This window comes from Dendrobates tinctorius, unplaced genomic scaffold (genome assembly GCF_039654945.1).
Source record: "Dendrobates tinctorius isolate UK_male_01 unplaced genomic scaffold, ASM3965494v1 ptg000151l, whole genome shotgun sequence".
In the NCBI taxonomy this organism is placed as follows: Eukaryota; Metazoa; Chordata; class Amphibia; order Anura; family Dendrobatidae; genus Dendrobates; species Dendrobates tinctorius.
This window is the reverse complement of record NW_027361818.1, coordinates 5,362,713-5,382,735: the sequence shown is the minus strand read 5'-3', so window position 1 is coordinate 5,382,735 and position 20,023 is coordinate 5,362,713. Positions and strand designations below refer to the sequence as shown.

General features: G+C 42.6%; 1 protein-coding gene across 1 annotated transcript; it reads left to right on the top strand.

Moving 5' to 3' along the window:
- The first annotated feature begins 9,593 nt into the window (after positions 1-9,593).
- LOC141049883 (vomeronasal type-2 receptor 1-like) lies at positions 9,594-14,027 on the top strand. The gene is made up of 4 exons (XM_073546722.1): positions 9,594-9,796; positions 12,133-12,424; positions 13,667-13,906; positions 14,016-14,027. The coding sequence occupies exons 1-4, from the start codon at positions 9,594-9,596 to the stop codon at positions 14,025-14,027; spliced, it is 747 nt and encodes a 248-aa protein (XP_073402823.1).
- The last annotated feature ends 5,996 nt before the right edge of the window (positions 14,028-20,023 follow it).

Below are 20,023 nucleotides of genomic sequence, written 5' to 3'. Positions count from 1 at the left end.
TCCCCATGATTAATGCAAATAAGATTATACGCCCCCCTGAGGTCTTTGTAAACCAGCAAGCACCTTCAACTCTAGAAAATAGGTCAGAAATCTGGGGTAACGGATACTGATATTTAACAGTAATTTTGTTAAGGGAGTGATAGTCAATAGAGGGCCTTAATGAACCATCCTTCTTGGCCACAAAAAAAAAAACAGCACCCAAGGGTGAAGAGGATGGTCTAATATGACCCTTCTCCAACGACTCCTTAATATAAGAACGCATAGCTTCATGTTCGGGTACAGATAAATTAAAAAGTCGACCCTAGGTAAATTTACACCCCGGACTCAGCTCAATTGCACAGTCATAACTCCTATGAGGAGGCAAAGACGCAGACTTACTCTCACTAAACACATAATAAAAATCAGCCAAATAGTCAGGAACCTCATGCGACTGGGGAGAGGTGGAGAAAACAGGAGTGTCACTAAGAGCACACCGACAACCCCAACTCACCACAGACAGAGATTTCCAATCCAAAACTGGATTATGGATTTGCAACCAGGGGAACCCCAGCACGATGGTATCATGCAAATTATGCAACACCAAAAATTTGCAATTTTCTTGATGGTCTGGGGCGACCCGCATTACCACCTGGGTCCAAAACAGAGGTTTATTCTTCGCCAAAGGAGTAGCATCAATACCCCTCAAAGGGATAGGCGTCCATAGGGGTGTCATAGGGAAACCACAACGTTTAGCAAAATCTAAATCCATTAGGTTCAAGGATGCTCCTGAATCCACAAAGGCTTTAGCAGAAAATGTGGATAGGGAGCAGATCAGAGTAATTGCCAGAAGAAACTTAGGTTGTACACCACCTACAGCAAATGTGTGTGCAAAACGTTTCTCTCGTTTAGGGCAGACAGAAATAATAGAGAGGCATCTCCACAGAAAAAACACAGCTTATTACGCGTTCTGAACTCCTGGCGTTGCGCCCTAGACAAAACTCTATCACATTGCATAGGTTCAGACATTTGCTCAACAGGTGGCAGCATTTCCCGTATAATTTTACGTTCACGTAAACGCCGATCAACCTGAATGGCAAATGACATAGAATCATCAAGACCAGAGGGAACAGGAAATCCCACCATAGTATCTTTTACGGTTTCTGACAAACCCTTCCGAAAGAGAAGCTGCCAAGGCACCATCATTCCAAGTGGTGAGGACTGCCCACTTTTGGAATTTTTGACAGTACAGTTCTGCAGAATCTTGACCCTGGCTCAATGCCAACAGGGTCTTTTCAGCTTGATCAATCGCATTAGGTTCATCATACAACAACCCCAAGGCCTGAAAAAATGTGTCCACATTAGTTAGAATAGCATCATCTGGTACTAAAGAAAACGCCCAATCCTGGGGATCGCTACGCAGCAAGGAGATGACAATTTTAACCTGCTGCGCAGAGCTCCACGATGAGTTAGGCTTCAAGGCAAGAAATAATTTACAATTATTCTTAAAATTGAAAAATTTAGACCGATCCCCAAAAAACACATCAGGAGTGGGGATTTTTGGTTCAGCAGCATGTGAATGAGCAAGATAGGCGGAAATTCCTCGCACTTCAGCAGCAAGCTGCTCCACACGATCAGACAATTGCTTAAACTCCATCAGAAAAGAAAAAAATATATTCCTCCTACGGCCTCAGAGAAAATAAGGAAAAAATATACACAAAAAAAAAAATTCTGACACCTTTTTCTTTTCTTTTTAAACAATTCCTTCCTGCTTTTGAGTACCCTAGAATCTGCGGTATGGCTGGTGATTCTGTTATGATTGAGTCACCGAGGAGGAAAAAAACAAAACACAAGCTCAGCCCAGAAAATCAGAGAGGTTGGAAACTAGCGGATTGCAGACCCCTAATCCTATCACACAACTAGCAGTAGCCGTGGAGTGTTCACAGCCAGAGATCTACATAAGCCTAAAGAGAGAAAAGGGAAAAACTGACTGCCCCAGAGCAGAACCCAAAGCAATAGGCAGCCCCCAACATATAATGATGGTGAAGCAAGATGAAAACACTAACACAGATAGAAAGATAGGTTGAGCAAACAATTGGGCCCAAGCTAACTAAAAAGGACAGGACAGAAAAGCTGCTGTCTGCAATCCGAGAAAACCCTGCTAAAAATATTACCAACACAACTGATAAGCAAAAAGGACCCTGAAGGCACTAGACTTCAAACCCTATATCAGTACTCAGAATATTCTGGAAGCAGAGCAAAAGAGAACACTGATCAAGGAAAAAGAATCCAGCACACCCCCCGGCTGGAAATGGCTGAACTCCAAAACAAGGTTAACAAAACCAAAACTAATAAGTTCAATAGCAGAGCAAAAACTTATCTTTGGGAAGCAGGAATCAGACTGGTCTCCAAGAATCCAGCAGAGAAATCACCAGCGACTCAGAAGGGCGTCGGCTGCCTTATATCCAGTCTGAAGTTCCCATTACCCAGTCACCATCCACCTGATCAGGTGTTTGGTTTCTTTCATCTAAATCAGCCTCACTACCTTCCTTCACCAGAAGAGGGAGATCATCGGACACAAAAGATGAATGAACAGATGAGCTCACAACAGTTTTTGTTGTTTCCATGGTGAGAAAAGGGCGGATTCTAGAGATGTTCTTTAGGTTTAAGCGGCAAGAGTGGGCAAGAGATTGTATATGGGATGTGAAGGAGAGATTGGTGTCAAACATAACGCCTAGACAGTGCGCCTGCTCCCAGGGTGTTATTGTGGTACCACCCACGGAGAGGGAAATGTCCAATTTAGGTAGGTTAGTAGATGGCGGGAGCAGAAGAAGTTCAGTTTTGGAGAGGTTGAGTTTCAGATAGAGAGTGGACAAGATATTGGAGACTGCGGACAGACAGTCACTGGCATTCTGTAGTACAGAGGGGGTAAGGTCGGGGAATGACATGTATAGTTGTGTGTCATCAGCATAAAGATGGTACTGAAAGCCAAATCTGCTGATGGTCTGTCCAATTGGGGCTGTGTAGAGAGAAGAGAAGGGGGCCAAGGACTGAGCCCTGAGGTACCCCGACAGCGAGAAGAAGAGGAGATGAAGTGGAGCCAGCGAACAAAACACTGAAGGAGTGGTCAGAAAGATAGGAAGAGAACCAGGAGAGAGCAGTGTCCTTAATGCCTAGTGACTGGAGACTAGAGAGTAGGAGATGGTGGTCAACAGTATCGAAAGCTGCAGATAGGTCAAGAAGAATGAGCAGAGAGTGGTCACCATTACGTTTTGCTGTCAGAAGGTCATTGGTCACTTTGCTGAGTGCAGTTTCAGTCGAATGTAGGGGGCGGAAGCCGGACTGTGAAGGGTCTAGAAGGGAGTGAGTGGAGAGGTAACGGGTAAGGCGGGAGTAAACTAGGCGCTCCAAAAGTTTAGAGATGAAGGGGAGATTGGAGATTGGTCTGTAGTTGTTTGTGCAGGATTGGTTGAGAGCGGGTTTCTTCAGTAATGGAGTAATGATGGCGTGTTTGAATGCGGATGGGAAAATGCCCGAGGAGAGTGAGAGATTAAAGATTGTAGTTAGGTGGGTTGTGACGACTGGAGAGAGAGACTGGAGGAGATGTGAGGGAATGGGGTCGGTAGTGCATGTAGTTGGACGAGAAGAAGAGAGGAGTCTGGAGACTTCTTCTTCTGTGATGGGATCAAATGTGGAAAGTGAGACAGGGGAGATGCAGGAAGGGATGGGAGTCACAGCACTTGGTGGTTGGGAGCAGATTTCCTGATGGATATTATCTAATTTTTCTGTAAAGTGGGAGGCCAGGTCATCAGCACAAATGTCTGTGATACGGGCTTGTGCTTTTGGCCTGAGGAGGGAGTGAAAAGTCTCAAAAAGTTTCTTGGGGTTGTTGGCTAGTGAGGAGATCAGGGTAGTGAAGTAGGTCTGTTTGGCGAGGTGAAGGGCAGCGTTATAGGTTCTTAACATAAATTTGAAGTGGATGAAGTCTTCTGGTGTGCGGGTTTTTCGCCATAGGCGCTCAGCACTCCTAGAGCATCGCTGGAGAAGTTGAGTTTGCGATGTGAGCCAGGGCTGTTTTACTCTGTGTTTGGAGGTTCTGAGGGTGAGGGGAGCTACTTGGTCAAGGGTGCTTCTAAGAGTGTCATTATAGTGATGAACAGCCAGATTAGGACAGGAAAAAGAGGAGATTGGGGACAGTGATGAGTGTAGGGAGTCTGAAAGTGTCTGAGGGTTAATGGCTTGTAGATTTCTGACTGTGTTGTAGGTAGGGTGAGCTGGGGTGGGCGAAGATTTGTGAGTGTGAAGGAGAGAATGTTGTGGTCAGAGAGTGGAAGCGGTGAGTTATTTAGGTAGGAGATTGAGCAGAGCCGGACAAAGACCAGATCAAGGGTGTTACCGTCCTTGTGTGTCTCAGAGGTTGAATGCTGCGAGAGGCCTAGAGAGGTGGTTAGTGATAGAAGCTGGGATGCAGATGTGGAAATAGGGCTGTTAATGGGGATGTTGAAGTCTCCCAGGATAAGGGTTGGAAGTTCTGAGGACATGTAGTGCGGCAGCCAGGCTGAAAAGTGGTCAAGGAAGTGGGTGGGTGAGCCTGGGGGCCGGTATATGATCGCTTCTCTGAGGGAAAGGGGATGAAAGAGCCTGATGGTGTGGACCTCAAAAGAAGGAAATAAGAGTGATGGAACTGGGGGGATGACCTGGAAAGTGCATTGTGGGGACAGGAGTATGTTGACTCCACCACCATGTCTGTTTGTGGGTCTCGGGGAGTGGGAGAATTGTAAACCACCATAGGAAATGGCAACAGGAGAGGCAGTGTCAGAATCCTGAATCCAGGTTTCAGTGAGGGCCAACAGATTAAGAGAGTTGTTCAGAAAGTAGTTGTGTAGGAAAGGAAGCTTGTTACAAGCAGACCGTGGATTCCAGAGGGCACAATTAAAAGATGGAGATTAGGGAGTGCAAGTAATATTAATAAGATTATTATGGTTTCGATATGAGGTAAGGTAGGGGTTGAGGTTGGGGGATGGTGGGCCAGGGTTGGGAGAGATGTCCCCTGAAATCAGTAGGAATAGGAAGATAAAGAGCAAATAGTTGTTGGAATTGTAAGTAGTTGTTTTCTGTGATGTGTTTGGGCAAGATGGGCTGAGGTTTCTCAGGAAGGTGAGGAGTGCATGGGAGCTGTACATGGGAGAGGGAAGTATAGAGGGGCTGATGTGCATGAGTCATGATGGAGGGGGGATAGGGTTGGTGAATGTGGATGGCAAGGGAACACAGGAGGATAAAAATAAAGCACATGGTTAAAGGGGAGAGCAAAGTGTGGGTTACCTGACTCCTGCCCTGACTAACTACTGTACCATGTATAACTGCCATTTTCCTGATGCTTAGCTTCTGTGATGCTTTGCTTATGGGATGCTTGCGTGCTGCACCCCACACTGCGTGCTTCCCCTTAGGAACTACTACATATATAGGCCACACTACAGGGTCAAGAGAGAGGGATTGTGGGAGCTGGTTGGGTATAATTTGGCAGCTGGGGCCAGCACACCAGGGGATGGTTAGATGATCAAAGGCACTAGACCAAGATGTGGCAATATGCTATAGCTCTTCCCACCTGATAAGATCTAGAGAGGCCCCAGTCACGGATCTAAAGCAGTAAGTATTTCACACAGTGCAACAAATGAATATACCAAAGCTTTAGCAAGCACATTAAAATATGCAGCAAAATGGTAAAGCAGCAGAAGCACAGAGTTGTACCATTTGGATATATTGCAGCAGAGAAATAGAGGCAACAGAGGTGGGAAGTTGTATCATTCAGGCTGCTTGCTATTAGTGAATGGAGTAAATACATGCAGGGTGGCTCAGTTCATTACCATTCAGGCTGCTTGCTAGCAGTGAATGGAGTAAATACAATACAAGAGTATGTACTTGTCTTCGACTGGTCGTTGTCCTGATTTGGTCAAACCTGGCAAAAGTGCAAGACCACTTGCTTTGCTCCTAAAGCTGTCCCTCAAGAATGGTTTCCACAACACATTGCGCTAGAGTTAAAATACAGTATGTTTAAAAGCAAAAACCTGCTTAAGGGACAAAAAATAATGGAATGAGAAAAAATAAACATATGAAGCAAACTGGAATCAAATAGGAAAAAAGTGAGTGAAGTCAAAGCAAGAGGACACTTTGTGATCAGTTTAGGTTCAATCACATTGGACTAAAATATTAAGAAAAAGCATGAATATATGGGATATTGTCACCTTGGGGATCCTTCTACAAAAAAAGATGCCTTTTAAATGCATGTTTTTACAAGTATTACTTCATTGTAAAATTATTTTCCCTGCAGTGCCTCCACAGGAACAGTGAGGTATTACACGTTGACCTAAAACATCTTTAGTAGTATAATATCTATAAAAAACTTGGCACTCAATTGATGTAGAAAAAAGATGAATTCTATAGGTGATAAAAACAATAAAAGTTGCACCATGATTTACCAAGAATGGTTACTCTCTAGAACATTGAAGATGCATTACTGCCATAGAAAATAGGAAACAAGGAAAAAAAACGCTATATAATGTATATATGAAATATTCATCTGCAAAAATTGTATGAAAAATACAATGAAAAGAAGGTACTTAGTGCATAGATTGGCCAATATATGTGTGCCCAACTCCCATCAGCCACGGGTGATTTTAAGTAGTTAACTGGTCCATTCCTGCCCCATAAATTGTAGGCTTTTTTGCCCAGTAGAGGAGACAGATCAGGGCCCAACTTTCGAAGGATGCCTTGACATGGCAGTTGGGCTCACATATATTGGCCAATCTTTGCTCTAAGTATCTTATTTTCTACTGTATTTTTCATATTTTTTCCCTATTTTCTATGGCAGTAATGCATCTTCAATGTTCTAGAGTAACCATTCCTGGGAAATCATGGTGCAGCCGTTATCGTTTTTCAACTTCTATGTTTTTTTTGTTTGGCGCCTGTTCACACTGGCTTGGATATGCTGGTCTTTTTCTCTATTTCTATAGGTGTTATACCTGTAGTGGTATTCCCACTTTCCAGACACACTCTATCCTGTATAGCTTCAGCATTGAGTCCTATATTTTTCTATGTCAATCCGTATAGTTGAAGAAAGTTTAAACTGAGACCGAAAAGTCATATATGTGAATTGCAAATAAATCATCTCTTTTTCTACATCCCTTGAGTGCCAAGTTCTTCACAGATAGTACACTATGGATTGGGTTCCCTCTTGTGTACCTACTGTCAGGAGTGCCGTGCTCCACTGCTTCACAAATCTGAGTGATGCATGGACATTTTGGGCGCCCCAGAACAAAAATTGTTTTTTGTAAACCTACTCTGGCTGTTAGATAGAGGTGCTAAATATTTTAATTATTTATTTTATTCAATTTTATGGCATCATTAGTGCCACAGCTCTTTATATACATTATCAGCACTGTCTCCATTGGGGTTCACAATCTCATTTCCCTATCAGTATATTTTCGGAATATGGAAGGAAACCGGAGAACCCGGAAGAAACCCACGCAAACACTGGGAGAACATGCAAACTCCTTGCAGATGTTGTCCTAAGTGATTAAATGATCCTCTGCGTGATCTCTGACTGCTCTGTTTTTTTCCGTCACTCAGGATGAAGCCTCTTCCCATAGGGTTTGCTCCAATTACATTGCCCGTGAGAGTTCTCATCTGTATAGTAATTGAAGTAATTTTTCATTCAGGGAAACCCAACGCACCGAGCTAACACCATGCAAGCTTTTCCTTTAACTATAATTACGGATCACACACACAACTCTCTACTTTGTTATATGTAATGCAGGACAATCAAGGGTTAAGGGCATTATAATTAGCAGCGAGTGCTCTTTATAAAGGTTTAGCCTGGATAATGTGTAAGCAATAGGGAGTGAAGAAGAGATGCAAGATGCGTATTATCCTTACTCAACCTCTCACAATTATCTACATCAAGAAGACCATCACTCTCCGAGTCTGATAGATCCATGAGCCCAAGTCTCGTGTATCTGAGGAGCCTTCACCTTGGACACAACCTTACAATCCATCTATTTCATAGCTTTCATTCCTGTGTTCAGTGGAGATAACTCCTGAAATACTGACCAGCGTCAACAAAATTGTAAGTAATTGAAGACCAGTATTTGAATTTTTGCCACCCCAAAGTTGAGGGAAACTTTGAGATTGCTGAAATATATATATATAATTCTACATACCCAATTCTGGATAGCCGTTGGATTGTATGATAATCTGCGCTCATTTTAGAAGAACATTCGGCGGTTCAGTTCATGACATTGAAATGTCTACATTTTATGGGCATTTGAAATGTGCTTTAAAGGAATTGTCTATATTAGAAATTGCTTATGACTGAGCAATCATACTGAAAGAAGTAATAACTCTACCTAGACATTAATTTACTGGTTTACAAGAAGGAGGACCTTAGACTGTTATTCATCACTTATGTTGCCTCCACACTTCTCGAAAGCATTGTCTCCTAACAGATTAAGGCCATATTATCACAAAAGAAGATTGGGAAGCTTTAATACCATAAAATTACAAATAATTTTTATTGAATAATGTTAAAAAATTTGTACAATAAATTGATAAAAAATGGGGACAACAAAATGGAAAAAATTGGTCATTAAAGGTACAGCAACCAGAACATGCATTAGTAAGCAATGAACTTTCCACAAAAAAATTCTGAAAAAGACATCTCCAAGTAATTTAGCGGTCTAAATATAAAGTGCTAGTAAGTGCATATAGAGCCAGAAAACCTGGCTTCTTAAAGACCACAAAGAGTAATAGAAAAGTGCTTAAATAGTAACACTAAATGTGGTTTGCACAAAGTACATTAGTAGGCAGAAGAAAACCACCTAAATGTAACCCATATTCTGGAGGACCAGCTAGATTTCCTAAAAGGAAAGTGTCCTCAGAGATAATTTGCCCAAGATACAAGTGTTGTGTATTCAAAAGATGCAATGTATTCTGCTTTTTCCAAGGGATCGTGCGTTGGAAAAAGCAGAATGCGAAACGCGCGCCGGGGTGCCATGGCCTATTGAAGGTATGGTACATTACATCCAGCAATAATAATTATCTTTTCCTTTTAGTTCTCTGTGCTTTATTTTTGTGTATTTCCACTGTTGCATCTTTAGAATATGTGATAAACAGATCATTGCTGATCTTCCTCCTGGCACATCTGACAAAACAAGATAAAGTTAAGACAAAATTGCCAAGCATTGTTGTTATCTAACACCATATAGATTACCCCACTTTGTGATGTCCATAAAACCTAATAGAGCAAACAAACTGATGATACCTTCAGTTACAAAATTATGTTTCCAGACCACCAAAGTGTGACCGAACTTTTAGAAAACTTTTCAAAAGTAAAAAAAAAAATGTGAGAAATTTTGATCTGTGTGGGGTTCAGCACCTTAGACTTTGCTTAATATAATGTAGAAGTAGAAACCCTAAGCAGAGAGACATTCTTCTCCAAGATTGAAGATGGAAGTCACTATGTTATCAGTTGCAATTATCAAAATTCTTTCTTTCTAGGACTCCAAAGAAGATGTCTCATCATCACAATCTCTAACATACTTCATGCTGATTTGCAGGTAAGGATGGAAACGACCTGGAAAGTGTTTTGTACTCTTGTCTTATTTTATCGAATTCCAGTTTCCTTTACAACGTCGGATGGAAGCGAATGCAAATTGACATCATCTTCAGAGCTGGACGGGATAAGGGTTATCATACCGCTTCATCTCGACAGAATTTATCAGAAAGTTTTTTTCGAGAAGAGACCTTCGAGAACCATGTGCAACGTGTAAGTATCACTGAGGGGGGAGACAAAATGTTACTAGTAAGATTTGAGCATGTTGCTTTCTAGTGGTGTAGACCAAGAATATCAGGATCATTTTATACATATATTCAAGTGTAACAATGTTGAGCTTGCACTTGTAATAGAAATCATTTGAAAGGATTTATTGTGATACTGAATTATGTACCGTATATACTTGTGTATAAGCCGAGATTTTCAGCACTTTTTTGTGCTGAAAATGCCCCCTTCAGCTTATACACGAGTCATTGTCCAGAAGGCCAGCGGGGGAGGGGGAGCGGCGGAGAAGCGTCAGGAGCCGGCGGGTGTGACACAGTGACAGCTACAGCTGCCGGCTTCAACAAGACATCATACTCACCCTCCTCATGCCGTCCCATCCCTGCATCTCCATCACTGCATCTCCGTCCCTGCATCTCTGTCCCGGTTCCAGCAGCTCTTCCCCTGTACTGAAAGGTCACGTGGTACCGCTCATTAAGGTAATGAATACGCATACATCTCCAGTCCCATAGGAATGGAGCGCATATTCATTACCTTAATGAGCAGTACCAAGTGACCGCTCAGCACAGGAAGCACTGCCGTGCCGGGATAACGGAGAAGTATTGATAGCGCAAGGAGGGTGAGTAGGACTGGGGGAGGGTGAGCCATGCATACAACGATGAGACTGGGGTGAGCCATGCACACAAGGCTGGGAGGGGGGGTGAGCCATGCATACAACGATGGGATGGGGGTGAGCCATACATACAAAGATGGGAGGGGGGTGAGCCTTGCATACAACATGGAGAGCCACACATACCAGGACAGGACGGGGGAAGCCACACATACCAGGACAAAATGGGGGAGCCACATACCAGGACAGGACAGGGGAGTCACATACCAAGACAGGACGGGGAGAGCCACACATACCAGGACAGGACGGGGGGAGTCACACATACCAGGACAGGAAGGGGGGAGCCACACATACCAGGACAGGACGGGGGGAGTCACACATACCAGGACAGGAAGGGGGGAGCCACACATACCAGGACAGGACGGGGGGAGCCACACATACCAGGACAAAATGGGGGATCCACATACCAGGACAGGACGGGGAGAGCCAAACTTAGTTGAATGATCCCAGCAAAGAGCAAACAGATGAACGGCATACTAGGGCACACAAATCACCACATCAACAGACGGAGCTATTTATCTGAAGTATTGCGGTATATATTTCAGTCAAAAAATGGAGGTGCTTGCATGAAAAAACATGAATATTTCAATGCGAAGCGAAAAAAGAAGAAATATGCAGCACTCACCAATGTAGCTGAAAAACTGTGCGTCTTTATTTCACATAAATTCCATCAAATGTGTGGACATGCAGGACGTTAGAGGAATGCTAGGGGAGGGAGGTGCCGGACAACGGCCGTTTCGCGATTATTCGCTTCTACGAATGGACCCGTAGAAGCGAGTAATCGCAAAAGAGCCACACTTAGCAGGACAAGGATGAGGGGTCAATGCATATCTGGCTTATACTTGAGTCAATAAGCTTACTCAGTTTTCAATGTAAAAAATTAGGTGCCTCGGCTTATACTCGGGTAGGCTTATACTCAAGCATATACGGTAATTGTATTTCCTGCAGTCCTATGTAAAGCTATAGATAACACAGTTGACATAAATTATGTCACATTGGTAAATTGTACGGCATCTAATAACAGTACCAGCACAGTACTTTTATACATACAGTATGTAATAACAGCATGGACATAAATGACAATAGTACCAGTAGTGCTGTAGTGCACATGTAATAACAGCACAATAGTACCAGTATAGTGTATGTTTACTAGCTATAATAGTTTAGTTCGTATAAAGCAACAGTACCAGGATAGTCCATAAGTTACAATAAACATGCTACAGTGGTGCCAATATATTGAATGTATTTTAGTAGCGCATGCAGTATTGTGTAGAAGCATGCAGTGGTGTGAACAAGAGCCACACAGTCATGTCTCCTGCTCTGCTCTATATGGCAGTATTTTGAGGACACCATAGGAGACTAATATTTGGGGATTGTATTCCGGTGTTATTTAGTCAAAGTGTAGCTGTCTTTTTTGGCTACTGCTATATAAGTCATCATCATTAGGCCACCCTATGGTCAAATGATTTGAATATTGTATAAGGGTTGTATTTTAACATACATGGCGGTACTATTTTATATGTGCAGTTTTTTAATAAGTGCAATTGTGACAGGAAAGCTTTTAGGCAATTTTAGGCATCAGATCACATGTACAATTGCTACTTCTGATCCCCTAAGTTTTATGTCTCTTTTTCATTTTTTATATCTTATGATGCAGATTTTATCTTGAGAGCTATCAGCAGATCCAGGCTGTAAAATTTGCCATTCAAGAGATTAATAATAATACCAGTATTCTGCCCAACTTGACGCTGGGCTACCAAGTCTACGACTCCTGTAATGTCCTTCATTACGACTTAGAAGGAGCCTTACAAGTTCTCACAGGATTCAGAACAGTCATCCCCAACTACCGCTGTCTATTGGATATCCCTCTCAGTGGTGTCGTAGGGACAGCGGTATCTTCAAATTCACTTCAGCTGGCTTATGTTCTTGGCCTCTTTAGGTATCCACAGGTCAGTACTAACTCCAGTGTCTTGCTAACCATAGCTGCATGTGTAACCACAGCCATCAAACATTCAGCTTCTGCCAGTAACTTTCTGTCTGCAAAATTAGCTTCCATGGTTTTAATAGAGTTACATAACCTAAAACCCAGAGGTTACAAGTGACCTGCCATCCCCTTCTATTTGGCCCTCAAACATCTACATAGTGTCTGGTCACATGTATTTTCCAAGCTTTGGAGAAGGTCAGTGGTGCGTATCACCATAGGGATGGGTAACTGTGAATGGTGTGCAATGTGGTCAATTCTGGGCCAGCCATATTTTGGAAGGAAGGTTCCTCACACCTGTAGCATAGAATGGAGTAGATGAGGTGAAGAAGTGGCCATGAAGGTTTCTTGTATTATTCATTGTAGCTTATGGGAGAGTGGAAGGGCTCGACTGTTTTAGCGTCTGGCATACAGTATATAACAATGTAAAGAGCTGAATTCATGGTTTCTTTCATTTTTAGACTGTAAACCCAAGAACATGGCTACCTCTACCTTCCTCATGGGTGGAAAACTTTAAATTGAACCAGCACTACTAAGATATTTATGGCACATACTCTCACTGTGCATTAAATGTCTCATAATGTAATACTTTGGTAATATTGTGGCCTACTTGGCTAGTTTAGTTTTGCAATGGGGCCATTAGACGCAAAAAGGTGGTACACCCATGATTTACAAGTTTGCATAGATACTAGATGAAAGTTCTCGGACTTTACAAAGACACTAGATGAAAGTTCTCCGATTTCAGCTGTACCGGCCATCTATGCAACGGGAATAGGGATATCTCAACTCTCCCTGGAAACAATTGTTGGCATATTAGATTTCATCATGCTGAACCCTTTCTCTTTCGAGAAATAGGACAATAGCATGTTCAGCTAGTGGGAGGAATTGGAAGGAATAGGTTCTAATTAACTGGCTAACACCATTTAACATTTATGGGTTTCTTTGGTATCTTAAACAATTGAGGATTCTAAAGTCTATAACTGTATGTAAACTTCATATAAATCAAGCAGGTTATTATGGTATGCTGGAACGTGAAGAAATGTGGCCTTGTGAATCCTCTCCAACACCAACTGCTGTGAATATTTAACCCAGTAGACCGTCATAGTAGCATCAGACTTCTTCTCTTACCCAAAAAGTATTTTTTGATGTCTATTAGTGTGATTTCAGGTCTTATTTACAGTATTTTCCAAACATTTTTGATTGCATTCAGATCAGCCATTTCTCAACAAGTCGTCTTCTGAGTGACAAGACCAAGTTCCCCTCCTTCTTCAGGACCGTACCCAGTGATGCATTTCAGTCTCAGGGCCTTGCCAAGCTGGTACTGTATTTTGGATGGACCTGGGTGGGACTGGTAGCTGTGGATAATGACTATGGTCATCAGGGAATACAGCTGGTGAAACAAGAGATAATGAAGGCTGGAGCTTGTGTAGCATTCACTGAATATATTCTGGTAAGCCGAGCCGACCGGAATGCTCAACAAATTGTGAAAATTATGAAGGAGTCCTCTGTGACAGTAGTAATTATCTTCTGTATTGTAATTGACTTCCTACCGGTTGCAGAAGAGATGTTAAGACAAAATATTAGAGGTAAAATATTTGTTGCGAGTGAATGTTGGTCAACATCTTCTATATATTCAATGGAAAGATTTGCTCCTGTCCTCTCGGGCACCATTGGTCTTGCCCTCTACAGTGGGAGCATTCCAGGATTTAAACACTTTTTACAAACAAGCCATTCTTTCTCTGATTTACGACAACCCTGGGAAAAGTTATTCTGGGAAGAAGTTTTCAACTGTACGTTTTTAGATATGGAAAATGGAACAAAAATCAGACGATGTTTAGGGACAGAAAGTCTAATAAATGTCCAAAGTAGCTACAATGACGTCTCCAAACTCAGGTCCACATACAATGTCTACACTGCCGTGCATGTTTTTGGTAAAGCTTTAAAGGATCTTCAGACTTGTAACAATAGAGGAGGACCCTTTCATAATAAATACTGTGCTGACATTCGTAATTTTAAGCCATGGCAGGTAATCTGTATCTATTTTTTACAGTAATCTAATATGAATTTAATTTATTTACTTACATTAGTGTCAGTGAAGAAGGTTCCACTCAAAAATATACTGAGCATAGATTATCCCTGTCACAGGTTTACCGCAACAGGGAGGAGCCAGAAGACCGCAGTGTCTGATTTCTACTACTGCTGCACTGATTAGAAGCACTTCACCTTCATATTAAATGGTGCAGGATTCTTTTAACAGTGTAGGGATTAATCTGCTCAGTTGCGAGCTCCTGGAAGCTTTCCTGCATTAAGGCTCTCAGCTGATCACTGTTAGCCACTCCCATCTCCTATATAAATCTGGGTCCTGTCTGTCATGGTTTGATCAGGGTTCTTACCCTGCACTCACAGGGTTAAGTGTATGTGGCATCTTTCTGGATCTGGGAGGGGTATTTATACTCTCTCTTTACCTGGGTTCTCTGTCAGCTATACGGTTATTCTGGCTGTGTGTCTGACGCCCCTGGACTGCTTGTATATTTCATTGCTTGTTTGCTTCCCTTGCATGACCCGGTCCATCCCCTCACTCTGTACTCCGTCTCTCGTTTTGGTACTATTGTCTTTTCCGGTTCTGACCTCCTGGCTTGGCTATCGTTACTCCATTACAGTTTATCCCTATTGTACCGTCTATTGCCCGTTCTGGTTTTCTGATCTATTGCTACGTCCCGACTACCCATTCTGTCGAACCCTTTGGTACTGTCATGCGATCTCGTACTTTGACTTCGGCTTGATCTGGTTTCTGTCTCTGTCTATGCCCCTTGGTAACATTGTCCAGTAGCTACCTTTCTAGGAATTTCCCTGCAGCTCCAAGCTCTATGGAGTTTAGGCCACGCCCCCAGCAGTCACGTGCATCAGGTCCTGTGAGCCTGGAGCATGCATCGTCACCACTGCTGTCCCACTCCACAGGTATCTTTGTGCACAATTTTTGTACTCAGGACACGCGCACTGGCTCAGTGAGCAAGTGCAGTGCAGTGTTCCTGACACTGTCTAGCACTCATTATCAGAGAATGCTTTTTCTGCATGGTTGGAGGTTGTTGGTGGTTGTTATAGGAGAAGGTGTTTGGTGGATTTATCTGTGACTGTTGCTAGGTTTTGGGTGTGTAATAATTCCCTTCTACTCCCTGATGCATTCTGCATTCCTCTGTTATTTACATGAGTATATTTGTATTTTCCTTTATCCTTGTTCGTATTATCTTGTTAGTCTGGTTGGTGTATTACGGTACACTGCTACTCTCCTCTTCCTTGGGTGAAGGAAGGGCACAGACAGAGGGCGGATTCAGGCCCCTGCATACTCATGATCAGAAGTAATCCAGGGAACAGGGTAAGCTAGGGCACCCCTAGCATTAGGGACAGGGAAGGAGCCCCTGGTCCCGGGACACCCGACAACAGAGTAGTGACAATCCCATTGTTGAGATCCACAACAATCTGCTGTAACCTCTGGGTGTAATTGATGATCCCATCTATCTCCTTTCAGTGCCAGAAGAGGATTATTAAACCATTACACTGTGTTGATTTATTTCCTTCAACCTTCTGTGTAAAGCTTGGAAAAGCTTGATTTTCAAATGGGAGAGATTTGCTTCTAGAAGCCACTTTTTATGCATGCTGCTAATTTGCTTTTGGTTTTTTTTGTTTTTAATTTCATAAGAAACTTCATTTTATTAACACCTAGGATATTTTGCTATTTTGTGTTTGTGTGGCTTGTTTGGTTCTTCTCACAAAATTAGAATATCATCAAAAAGTAAATTTATTTCAGTTCTTCAATACAAAACGTGAAACTCATATATTATATAGTCATTACACGCAGAGTGATCTATTTCATGTGTTTATTTCTGTTAGTGTTGATGATTATGGCTTACAGCCAACGAAAACCCAATGATCATTATCTCAGTAAATTAGAATACTTTATAACACCAGCTTGAAAAATTATTTTAACCCCTTACTGACATTGGGCGTAATAGTAAGCCAATGCCTGTATCCCTCCCTTTGATGTGGGCTCCTGTGCTGAGCCCACATCTTTCTCGGGACATGACAGCTGTTTTGAACAGCTGGCATGTGCCCACAATGGCCGCGGGTGGAATTGCGATCCACCCATGGCTATTAACTAGTTAAATGCTGCTGTCAAACGCTGACAACGGCATTTAAATGGTGGTTCCAGCAATCGCGCCGGAAATCCGCAGACTGGTGACCAGCGTCATGTGATTGCGGGTCACCGGTATGTCGGCAAGACAACTGGAGGTCTCCTGGAGACCTCTATGGTTGTCAGTGCCGGATTGCTGTGAGCGTCACCCAGTGGTCGGCGCTCATTGCAAGTCAGTAATTCAGCTACATAGAGGTGAACTGATGATCGCCTCTATGTAGATGAGCCAATCGAGTTGAGGCAGCTTCTAGTCTCCCATGGAGGCTATTGAAGCATGCCAAAAGTAAAAAGAAATTGTTTTTAAAAATATAAAATAAGGAAAAAAAATATAAAAGTTCAAATTACTCCCCTTTCGCTCCATTCAAAATAAAGCAATAAAAAAAATCACATACACATATTTGGTATGGCCGCATGCAGAATTACCCGATCTATCAATAAAAAAAAGGATTAACCTGATCACTAAATGGCGTACTGAGAAAAAAATCAAAATGCCAGAATTACATTTTGTATGGTAGACACAACATTGCATTAAAATGCAATAACGGGTGATCAAAAGATCGTATCTGCACCAAAATGCTATCATTAAAAATGTCAGGTCAGCACGCAAAAAATAAGCCTTCACCCAACCCGAGATTATGAAAAATGGAGACGCTATGGGTCTCGGAAAATGGCACATTTTTTTGCTTAACAAAGTTTGGAATTTTTTTCACAACTTAGATAAAAAAGAACTTAGACATGTTTAACATAGTATTTAAGGTTGAAGGGAGACTTTAAGTCCATCTAGTTCAACCCATAGCCTAACATGTTGATCCAGAGGAAGGCAAAGAAACCCATGTGGCAAACAGTAAGCTTCACATTGGGGAAAAAAATTCCTTCCCGACTCCACATACGGCAATCAGACTAGCTCCCTGGATCAACGCAATATTAAGGAGACTAGTGTATATACCCTGTAATATTATACTTTTCAAGAAAGGCATCCAGACCCTTCTTAAATTTTATTATGGAATCACTCATTACAACATCATATGGCAGAGAGTTCCATAGTCTCACTGCTCTTACAGTAAAGAATCCGCGTCTGTGAGTATGCTTAAACCTTCTTTCCTCCAGACGTAGAGGATGCCCCCTTGTCTCCGTCACAGGTCTAAGAGTAAAAAGATCATTAGAAAGGTCTTTGTACTGTCCCCTCAAAAACTAAATAACCCCATGTGTAATAACCTGTTTGGTGTCTATGAACTCGTAATGACCTGGAGAGTCATAATGGCAGGTCAGTGTTAGCATTTAGTGAACCTAGCAAAATAGCCAAACAAAAAACAAGTGTGGGATTGCACTTTTTTTGCAATTTCACCAGACTTGGAATTTTTTTCCCGTTTTCTAGTACTCGACATGGTAAAACAAATGGTGTTGTTCAAAAGAACAACTTGTCCCGCAAAAAACAAGCCCTCACACGGCCATATTGATGGAAAAATAAAAAAACTTATAGCTCTGGGAAGAAGGGGAGCGAAAAAGAAAACGCAAAACTGAAAAAAGCTCCAGGGGTTAAAAGGTTAAAATCTGAAATGTTGGCCTCCTGAAATGTATGTTCAGTAAATGCACTCAATACTTGGTCGGGGCTTCTTTTGCATCAATTACTGCATCAGTGCGGTGTGGCATGGAGGTGATCAGTCTGTGACACTGCTGAGGGGTTATAGAAGCCCAGGTTGCTTTGATAGCAGCCTTCAGCTCGTCTGCATTGTTGGGTCTGGAGTCTCTCATCTTCCTCTTGACAATACTCCATAGATTCTCTATGGGGTTAAGGTCAGGCGAGTTTGCTGTCAATCAAGCACAGTGATACTGTTGGTTGTACACCAGGTATTGGTACTTTTGGCAGTGTGGACAGGGGCCAAGTCCTGCTGGAGAATGACATTTCCATCTCCAAAAAGCTTGTCGGCAGGGGGAAGCATGAAGAGCTCTAAAATCTCCTGGTAGACGGCTGCGCTGACTTTGGTCTTGATAAAACACAGTGGACCTACACCAGCAGATGACATGGCTCCCCAAACCATCACTGATTGTGGAGACTTCACACTAGACCTCCAGCAGCTTGGATTGTGGCCTCTCCACTCTTCCTCCAGACTCTGGGACCTTGATTTCCATATGAAATGCAAAATTTACTTTCATCTTAAAACAACACCTTGGACCACTGACAACACTCCAGTTCTTTTTCTCCTTGGCCCAGGTAAGACGATTCTGGCGTTGTCTATTGGTCAGGAGTGGCTTGACACAAGGAATGTGACACTTGTAGCCCACATCTTGGATACGTCTGTGTGTGGTGGCTCTTGAAGCAATGACTCCAGCAGCAGTCCACCCCTTATGAATCTCCAACAAATTTTTGAATGGCCTTTTCTTAACAATCCTTTCAAGGCTGCAGTTATCCCAGTTGCTTGTGCACCTTTTTCTACCACAGTTTTTCCTTCCACTCAACTTTCCATTGATATGCTTGGATACAGCACTCTGTGAACAGCCGGCTTCTTTAGCAATGACCTTTTGTGGCTTCTCCTCCTTGTGGAGTGTGTCAGTGACTGCCTTCTGGACATCTGTCAGCAGTCTTCCCCATGATTGTGGAGCTACTGAAACAGACTAAGGGACTTTTGTAAACGATTAGGAAGCCTTTACAGGTGTGTTTTGTTAATTATTCTAATTTACTGAGATAATGACTTTCGGGTTTTCATTGGCTGTAAGCCATAATCATCAACACTACCAGATATAAACACGTGAAATAGATCACTCTGTGTGTAATGTCTCTATATAATATATGAGTTTCACTGATTTAAATTAACTTTTTATGAAGTTAGCGCTGCTGATCGGGGCCAGGTGTTAGCTAATAAATCACAGCTGACACCCGGCACTATGTGTCAGAGGTGGTCACGGACCGCCCCCGACACGTTAACGCCCCAGGGGTTAAAGGGAAGCATCGGCAGGGAGGGGGCTCCCTCCGTGCTTCCCTGAGCCCCCCATAGCAGCGCAATGTGCAGCGCTCCTGCGGGGGGCTCCTTCCCTGCAGGTCCCCGGATCCAAGATGGCAACGGGGACCTTCGGGGCCTGCAGGGAGCTGGCTTCCTCAGTGCCTGCAAAGCGCAATCACGAGGAGGCATTGTGCAATGCCTGTGTCAGATCGCTGATCTGTCACAGCGATCTGTGATGTGACAGATCAGCAATCTGTCACATGACAGTGATGTCCCACCTGGGACAATGTAATAAAGTTAAAAAAAAGTGTAAAAATAATTTTAAAAAAATCGCTAAATAAATAAAAAAAAAATATTCCCTAATAAATTCATTTCTTGGAAATAAAAAAAAACAAAGAACAATAAAAGTACACATATTTGGTCTCGGCGCGTCCGTAAC

What these genes read in the sequence shown, in the direction of transcription:
- LOC141049883 (XM_073546722.1), top strand. Translation starts at nt 9,594, where the DNA reads ATGGAAACGACCTGGAAAGTGTTTTGTACTCTTGTCTTATTTTATCGA. An exon ending in TCGAGAACCATGTGCAACGT is followed by an intron (nt 9,797 to 12,132) that starts GTAAGTATCACT and finishes CTTATGATGCAG; the next exon opens with ATTTTATCTTGAGAGCTATC. An exon ending in GCCTCTTTAGGTATCCACAG is followed by an intron (nt 12,425 to 13,666) that starts GTCAGTACTAAC and finishes GATTGCATTCAG; the next exon opens with ATCAGCCATTTCTCAACAAG.